The 9618-nt window shown below is 37.8% G+C and overlaps 1 protein-coding gene across 1 annotated transcript; it reads left to right on the forward strand.

Moving 5' to 3' along the window:
- Positions 1-337: 337 nt before the first annotated feature.
- On the forward strand, positions 338-6419 carry LOC119596635 (probable E3 ubiquitin-protein ligase HERC1). Its single transcript, XM_037945972.1, has 12 exons — positions 338-426; positions 797-941; positions 1619-1780; positions 2073-2252; positions 2779-3054; positions 3403-3557; positions 3848-4049; positions 4399-4535; positions 4869-5053; positions 5351-5553; positions 5731-5937; positions 6340-6419. Exons 1-12 carry the CDS (start codon positions 367-369, stop codon positions 6417-6419), a joined length of 1992 nt encoding a protein of 663 aa, XP_037801900.1. The 5' UTR covers positions 338-366.
- The last annotated feature ends 3199 nt before the right edge of the window (positions 6420-9618 follow it).

Raw genomic sequence — 9618 nt, forward strand, 5'->3', positions numbered from 1 at the left:
AATGAACATCTATAATCACATCATTTATATCCAGCCATTCTCCAGAGTTTATTTGTTTTTGCTGTTATTATAAGCTGAAATGGATAATTTTTCATCAGAAAAAGAGCTCACTACAAATTTTATATATGTATTAAAAAACCCCCAATGCATATACAATTTGCTAAAAGAAACTTTTCTTTGAAGGACGTGGATTAGACACCAGGGACACTGAGAGCTCAGACAAATGCAGCATGGGCGCAGCGAGCCAACACGCTTCCGATATGGAGGAGTGGGGTTCGAAGACCAACTGAGAGGGTCAGACGACTCCATTGAACTTTGCCCAATGATTTTGACCAGTGGTTGTGCGGCTCTGTTGGGCCAGACTCTATGCAGGGATCTTCTGCCTTATCTGCATCCAGGGATCGAGAATGGAGGGCTTTGATGGAGGCAAGATCTTAGATTCATTGAGTAATGATGCATTTGGGATTATGATACAATAAAAAAGAAGTACCAAAAACCAATCTGGAAGTTTATTTGTAGTGGGTATTTAGACTGAATTATTTGGTTTGGACATCAGCTATTTTTAAAGAATTCTTTGAGGAAAGTTGCAGTATGCATGCAACAAAAACATCAAAAATGATACATGATCGAGTTGTTCACTTAGTTCTGATAGGTAGCTTGTGAGAATATGAATAATGTTTTAAGGAAAAAGCTTCACAAGATGTGGGTGGAGCAACCTATCTATCTATGTACATGAAGATTTGCCAGCATTGCAGATGAATCATTATTATTATTATGCATATTATTGATCTTGAAGGTAGCAACAAATAATGATGGGGACAGGACTCTCAGCATCTGTGAAGTTTGTCACCATGCCACAAGCAACCTCCGTCAACACATGCGAGTTGCCCACCCTGGTTGTGCCCGGCCCTGGATGGCTGGCGTTTGCGGTACGCTTATTGGTAAGTGGATTTTATTTTATTTTTCTGCCAAGTATGATTTGCCTCTACCTGTGCTTCACTTTCATCAATTAGATGCTTCTAATTTAGGTTATTGCAGTAACTGCTAATCAAATTATGGAAAATTGGGCCTCCCTGATCTAAAAGTCTTTGGTTCAGTAGCTTCTCATATCCAACATTATCTTTGGCCACCTCCTGTGTCAGTCAGTGAAGTACAGCAGAATTTTTGGCTGCATGATGGTCATTTCTGGCTGGTTGCACTGCTGTATCACATTTGCTTTTATTGTCTACAGTAAGACTGTGATAACAATGAAGTTATTATAAAGACATGGAAGATATTTTGGCACCCCATTTCTATGGTCTTGAATTTCTGGTCTGCAAAATGCATCTAGGTTATAGGTTTAGAGAGGCCTAACCCGTACTTTTGGCGACAGAAGTAGTGGCAACTTTTGATTTACTATATTTCACTTTTGCATTATGAATGCTTTACAGTCAATTTGTCAGTGTATTAAAAGGTTTGCATAAAATGCGTTGTACTGAATCATTCAGAGCTACTAATAATAGGTACTTTGAAGAAGGTTTAGATTAACAATATTGCTTGTATTGATTTTAATCTCTAACACTTCTTGGATTTCTCCAGGTGGGACGTACATCTTATAACACTTCTTGGATTTCTCCAGGTGGGACGTACATCTTATGCGAGGTGTGTCAGGAGCAGCATGCAGGGGGCAGCAGTAGCATTGGGGGTTCTGGGGGCTCAGGCGAGGGGCAAGATCGGCTGCGGGACTTGACTACAGTCCTAGCCCCTGACTTGGCTCCAGCTCCTCTTGCCACCATGGAAGGTAAAGTCTCTTGTGTGTGTGTGTGTGTGTGCGTGTGCATGCATGTGTGTGTGCGTGTGCGTGTGCATGTGCCTGTGTGTGTGCATATGCGTGTCTGCGTGTGCACAATTTATGTGTTAGAGTTTCAGCAGGTCTTACCAAGATTATTATATAATTATTGTTATTATTAATTTTGCATAGATGACAAAAAACTGCAGCAATGGCTACATTTACCCATGTCTATATTGTCAGAGAAGTAATCTTAGATTATAATTGAATATAGTTATAACAAGGCAAAATCTCTTGGTTCCAGATGACGGTCTGAGCATGAATGAGATTGACCTGAAGATGACCAATTACAGTGTGATAGCTTCGCGTCTCGGGCTCACAGACAGAAGGCCCATACCGGACCCCATGCCTTTCCCTCGCCCGGACCCCCTTGGGTCGACCACGCTTGTCTCAAACATTGGCGAATCCTCTGAAGCCACGAACAGTATGTCGGGACTCTACATTTTTGTGAAAGCCTGATTATTTCACCTTGTTATTATCTTCTTTTTCCTCTTCCCCTTTCCCTTTCTGTCTCCCCTTTCATTTCCCTTACCTTTCCCTCTCCCTCTCCCTCTCCCTCTCCCTCTCCCTCTCCCTCTCCCTCTCCCTCTCCCTCTCCCCCCACCCCCTGCCCCTTCCTCCCTCCCCTTTCTTCCTCCTCCTCTTTCTCCTTTCCTCCTCCTCCTCCTCCTCCTCCTCTTTTCTCCTCCTCCTCCTCCTCCTCCTCCTCCTCCTCCTCCTCCATCCTCCTCCTCCTCCTCCTCCTCATCCTCCTCCTCCTCTCCTCCTCTTTCTCCTCCTCCTCCTCCTCCTCCTCCTCCTCCTCCTCCTCCTCCTCCTCCTCCTCCTCTCCGTCACCCTCAATCACCTGCCTTTCGCTGCTAGGTATCTTTGTAATGCATTCATACAAATATCTCGTTTCTTTAGCCACCTTTCAGATCTTAACAAAATAAACTGCTTTATCTAAACAGCTTCCGGAGCTCGACCGCGTGATAGCAACATAACTGCTGTACCTGATCGAAGCCTGGGAGAACAGGCTGCTGCTCTCACCTCCCCGATTGCAAGAATCTCCGCTCTCCGGCGCACCACACACGCCCTCAGGGTCACCATAGCTCGTGCCGTTGTGATGCGAGCTCTGTCTCTCCTTGCCCTGAGTGGAGGGTCTTGTGATCTGTGGGCTGGGCTGAATGCCCTGGGGCTCTGCGATGTTCGCCTCCTTGTCCGATTGATGTGGCTGGTTGCTCAAGGTAGGAGCAGCATGTTAAGGGATGTTTTGTTTTCATGTTTTATGCATATCTATTTATCTATCTATCTATTTATCTATTTATCTATTTATCTATCTATCTATACATATGTATATATAATATATATAAATAATACATATATTATTATATACATATATATATATATATATATATATATATATATATTAATATATATATATATAATAATATATATATATATACTATATATATATATATATAAACACTATATTTCACACACACACACAATTAGGTCTTCCCAGTTTGCATGGCTTGCGGTCATAATGGTGATCTAATTATTATTAGTGGAGTTTGTTTGTTTTTTTCTTGAAGGACGTGTACCACTTGATGGCTCTGCCCGGACGACTGGTGCAGTGCTACAGCCAACAGACATCACCACAAGCCTCGCACACTTGAGTGATGCTATTGGTGCTCTTGCCCAGAACGACACAGATGCAGCCAAACTGCTTCTACATTTGTGTACACAGGTGCTGTTCAAGGCTTTGTGGTTTTAATGCTTAGGTCAAGTATTATTGGTTTTATCCTAGCAAGTGCTATATAAATCTTATATGCCCAGTTCAACAGGTAGTCAAATATCTTTTATATCTGTGACTAAATATGAAGGTAATTGGAAAAATTTCAGGAACACAGATCTATATTTTCTCTTAAAGATGTACATAGATACAAAATAATTAAAATGTCTGATGATCAGATATAAAATGTTTGCAATTCATCTTTTAGATAGTATAGCAGAATGTAATTGTCGTGTGATTTCCAGCACTTGATGGTAGCAGCCATGGGCATGTCCAGTGGAGACATTGTTGGAGGATCAGGAGAAGAAGATGTCGATGTGACGCTTTGTGAGGAAAGGCGAGGCTGCCAGAATGCCTCCGCCATGCACCAGACGAGCTTTCCCGTGACGCAGGCTCTCGTATCCCTCTTGGCTGCCAATTCCTCCCTTATCCATTTGGCAGGGAAAGGTAAGATATATCTGGGTTATTAGTTTTGTTTGTCTGTAAAGGTATGATATTTCAGGTCAGTTTTGGATTTTTTGTAGGTTAGTATAATTTTTCCTTTAAAGTTTAGTATTTGGAATTTAAGATCTCAAGTTTATTGGTCAGTTAAATTTGCAGGGTATTTGAGATTGCAATAAAGGAAAATTCTTTCTAATATATATAGCCAATAGATAAATGATGCCATTATTGCCTTATACTTCATTTCGAAATATATTATTAACACTAATTACATAAGAAAATATGTGTTCGACTTCATATATCTTACTTTGTTGAGAATGGTTCCTCTTATCAAATGATTTTATCCTCTCTTCAGGAGAAGCTGTAACATCTCCAGTGACAGCCAGTGGGGGACAGGGAGACCCTGGAATTCAACTCGCTAATGCCCTTGCCGCTTGCATCCTGTCCACGCGCCTTCCACATTCACACCGTCAATGGGCTGCAACTCAGCTGGTTAGTTACTGGACAAGCTCATGGTTTTAGAGTTGTATATTTAGGTGAACTGTTGTGGTATGTAAAGTCTGTAATTTTTATTTTTGAAATTGGCATTGTATAAAAAGTGACTTCATGTCAGTCATTGTTAGATAACTTTTTTGGCTTCATACACATCTCTCTCTCTCTCTCTCTCTCTCTCTCTCTCTCTCTCTCTCTCTCTCTCTCTCTCTCTCTCTCTCCTCTCTCTCTCACTCTTTGTTTTCTTTTCTTTTCTTTTCTTTTCTTTTCTTTTCTTTTTTCTTTTCTTTTCTATACCCCTGGACATGTTTACTACATCAGTGTTCTTTTTAGGTTGAATGCATTGGAGGTCGTGCACAGTTGGCTGAGCACTGTAGTGATTTTCCGGGGCCTAACATCAGTAGTGCAGCTGACTTCACAGGAGCTCTGCCACGTGTGCCAACTTCTTACCTAGAAGGGCATACTGCATGTGCTTCGAGGGCCCTCTGGATGCCAGGAAAGAACTTGCTTGTTACCAGGTTAATATTCTTTGAATTCTTTTAAGATTAGATATCAGTGATTTGTTAATATTTAGGGTTTTGGATTTAAATCGTGTGAATTTTCTTTATTTTCATTGTTAGCTTTGAGATCATTAGTTTTGTTGATTTTGAAGTCTTGTACTGTACTTGCAGCTTTGAGTGTAAATAAGAGGTTGAAGGGAAGAATAAGAAAAAAAATGTATATGCCAAAAGCCCTATCTAATTTATTGCCATGTCTATAATATTGTCACATATTCAAGATTATAAAAATATCTCATAGAAGGATTCCTTTGGCAGTGGACACGATGGCTCAGTAAGAACTTGGAAGGTGAGTCAGCGTTCTCATGCCTGCCAAGAACACACATTAGTGTTCCAACAGGATGAGAATGACAGCAACTATTCAGTCAACCCTCCTGCCATAGAACATGTGGTGGCATTACCAACTGGACGGCACATCGCTGCATCTTCTGAGAATGTTCTCAATATATGGCCATTGAACAGTAAGTGTGAACTTCTTTTGTCCAGTGTTTGACTGGTGGGTTGGTAGAGGGCAATGACTAGGAATACTAATGATGATCTAGATACTACTGCTGCATGAATATTTTATCTTTTTATGAAATTATATTGAAAGATGTAGTATTACACTTTGTACATTGTAAGGCCATATTCCATTACAGGTAGCACTGTGGCAGCATGGACAAGTAGCAGCATCATAACAGCACTTGAGGCTCCTCTGCATGGTGTGTGTGACCTCATGATCACTGGGCATCATGATGGCTCTGTTACACTAGCTGCCTTTACAGCAAGTGGCATTATTCCAAATCCTATTAGGCATGCTGGAAGGCAGGATGGTAAGGAAGATTACCTTATTTGTTACATAATCAGTATTTTGATGCATAAGAGAACCTTTAAAAAACCGATTGAGTTGAAAAAAAAAAAAAAAAGAAAAAAGTGACATTTTTTTCTTTAAAAAAATGTGGCACTGTTTTTCATGATAAAACTTCATAATTTTAAAGATTTTTTTTTTTAAATGATTTCTAAATTTTTGATGATTCCCTTAATAAAAATAATTTTCCCTCCTTCTTATTTCTTTCCACGTGTATGTAAGGGCCAGCTTTGCATGACCAAGAAAAAAGATCTCAGGGGTTTTTCACGACGGATTTTGTCCGTGTTTTTTTCCCATCGAGTGGGGATGTTACGTTAAACCCCAGCAGGAAGATTTGATTAGAAAGTCAGGGAAATTGGGCTAAAATTTTCATTTTTTTGAAATATTTTTGAAAATTTAGGAAAGTTTACTCAGCTTTTTCCCCTTTTTGGGAAAGGGGACCAGTTCGTGCTAGAAGGAGTAGCAACTGTTGCTTGCTAGCTTCTTTTGGGGGAAAAGGCGGCACAAAGGTTTGGACTCAGACGAAGGGGAGGACCCCCGTTATTCTTGGTTAAAAATCTCTACCCTACAAAAAATGGTCTCCATTTTAAGTGAGTTCTAGACCTTGACTATGTGGTAAGCTTTTCTTTTTTATATTTTTTAAGGTGAAAAAGAATTTAGAGGTAAAAACCCTCGGTTTAAAGGGGCTAACCACAAAAGAGTTTTCTTATTGAAATGATGATATTTTTTATTTTTTTTTTATTTATTTTTTTTCTTAAAAATCACCATATTCCATGTTTGCGGGGATTTCTTGAGGGAATGTACCCACATGTTATTGGGGGGCTGAGGATGGTCTACACAGTGTGGGTAGTCCCCCAGAGTCCTCTTCCCGGGGGTTTCAGAATATAGGGCGGGTAGGAGCTGCAAATATTTTTTTCCCCCTATATTTTCTTTTTTTTTTGGTGTTTCTTTTGAAAGGGCTATTGTTTCAAATAGAAAAAGGATATTTATTCAATTTCTTTTTTTTGGTTGGTGTACAAATTGAATATCTAGAACTCTGCTTAATAATAGTTTAAAGTAAAAATGAAGTTTTTTTCAAAAATGAACAAAAATTATGCATTGTTACAGTGCACAGCATGTGAAGGTTCCGATCATGTGCCCCAAGGGTGCCAACGCAGCTTCGAGGCCACCAACCCGTTATTCCCTTTGGCCATCTAAAACCCGGGGTCTTTGCTGGAACAGGTAGGGAATGTTTTTTTTTAAATTATATTTTTTTTTTAAAAATTTTGTCAGAAATTGTAGTGATGCTACTGTAAAAAACAATGATTAAAATGTAAGTTGAATATGATAATTTAAAAAATGGAAAACTGTGTTGATAAGAATTTTGATAATTTAGTGGGATGTTCAGTGGTATCGAGGGTATGATAGAATGATAATAATGATATCCTGAGATATATGATAATGAGCTATAATGATAGTATAATATAAAGCTATTTCAAATAAAATTTTTTTTTTCCCGGGGTTGAAAAGAGCAGAATGGAATGGGAATGTCGGGTCTTACAAGAAGGTTCGCTCTTCAACTTTGGTTGGCTGGGGGAGGAATTATCCCTTTGGGTTTTGGGTGTGGAATCGGGCTTGGGCCTTTTTGCGTGTCCCGATCGCAGGTAGGGGGTTCGCGCTTTGATGTTTATGAATGGAAAAAAAATTCACTGGTTGAAAAAATGTCAAAAAAAATCTTGTGCTGTCACTTTTTTAGATTAAAGTTTGGCCAGCAATTTAGTGAAAGGAATGAAAAATTAGGATTAACAAGATGGCGCCCAATTCCAAACTAGGGAAAAAGCGCTATCGGATGACCGTTTTTTTTTCAACCCCCATCCCGGTTTTTTCCACACCCGTTTCACACGTGGGGAAATGACGGGGCGCATCAGGCCCCTGTCTTTTTCAGCGCCTTTTCCCCCTTCCCCTCTCTGTTTCAGTACCCCGCATGAAACCGTGGTAAAAGGGGGGGGAAAGGGGGGTAAGATGAAAGCCTGGATTTATTTTTGTTATGGATAATGCGGTTCGTTTGGTGACTGGCGTGAATTTTCATTTTTTTTTTATTCTTTTCTTTTTTTCTCCTTCTTCTTTTTTCTTTTTCTTTTTCTTCTTATTTTTTTAAAATTTTTTTATTTTTTTTATTTTTTAAATTTTATTATTTTTAATTTTTTTATTTATTTTTATAATTTTAAAAGTTATTTTAAATTTTTTTTTTAAAATTCCCATAACATTATTATAAATATTTTTTACGTTTAATTATTTTTTGATAATTTTAATAATAAGATGAAATGAAATAAAGTATTATTTTAAAATTATTCTGCTACTATATTATATTTCTATTTATATTTTTTCATTACCGTATTTTTCGTTTCTTTTTCTTTCCGTTCTTTACTTTTCTTTTTTTCGGTTTAAATTACATTCCTATAATGGTTTTTTTTATTCTTATATTTTATTTTATTGATAATGTCTTATTACATCATTTTATTTTTTAAAATTTTTTTTATTTTTTTAGGATATTGGTTGCAGTCAAATTTTTCCCCGAAAACCCGACGTAACATAATTTTTTATGAAAGGTCCTTTTACTGTAGATGGAGGAAAGGGTTTTTCTTTTTTTTACTATATTATTTTTTTTTTGTATATTTTTTGGTAATGAAGGAAACTGAACTGATTTTTTTATGGGTCTTATCTTCCAGTGAGGGAGAACAAATATGCACAGCCGTTACCTTCAGCAGCTTTTTCCTTTGGTTTTTTTAGTTGGGTGCACCTCGTATGCGCCGGCCCAGTTTTTCACCCGACCGGGGGAGGTAGTGTTCTATCCTTCTCTTTTTTTAAATTCAAGTAGGGTGAAATTTAATTTATTGGGTTTGTGGAGGGGAGACTAGTCCGGGGGTCCCCCCTTAGGTTCATGTACCACACTGGTTACTTTTTGTCTGAAAAAAACCTAGTTACAGACTGAACATGTACTCTGTAAAAGTATCAGTATAACCATGAAAAAATTAGAACAAAGATTTAAATACAATCTGCTAAGAGGACTGAAGGCATGGTCTCCTATTTTCAGTTACGAAATTACTTTTGTAAGATTTTTTTTGAATTTTGAAAATAAAATCCTTACAACCCCCCATTTTATACTTCAGTTTTTTGAAGAATTGGAAAAACCCGTTAAAATTAAAGGGTGGGGAATTATTCTTTCCACCCAAAAGTTTTTTGGAAAAGGGGTTGAAATATTTTTAATTTGAGTATGTAAAAGATGTTTTGAAAAAAGGTGTTTGCCCTGTGAATGATGTGGGGTTTATTATTATGACATAAAAATCCTACATTTGAAAGGAAAAACATCTTAAATATATTTACGACAGTTTTTAATTGCTGTTTTCTTTTTCCCTGTACAATAACTGAAAAAAATGCTTTTTTTTTGTTTTTTTTTCTTTTGTTGAAGGGAAATTGGGGCGGGGAGACTCTTTGCACACTTGACCAGCAAAATTTAAAAAAACGAACCCCTCTCCCTGTGCTTTTAAAACTCGTTTTTTAAAAACATTCGGGTAATTGTTTTCCCCTTTTATTTTAAAATTTCTAAAACAGGTTTTTTTTCAATGAAAGGGTTAAAAGTAAATTTTTTTATTTTTCCCCTGATGATTTATTTTCATTGTTTCAACGATATAAGAACACC

This window comes from Penaeus monodon, chromosome 38 (genome assembly GCF_015228065.2).
Source record: "Penaeus monodon isolate SGIC_2016 chromosome 38, NSTDA_Pmon_1, whole genome shotgun sequence".
NCBI lineage: Eukaryota > Metazoa > Arthropoda > Malacostraca > Decapoda > Penaeidae > Penaeus > Penaeus monodon.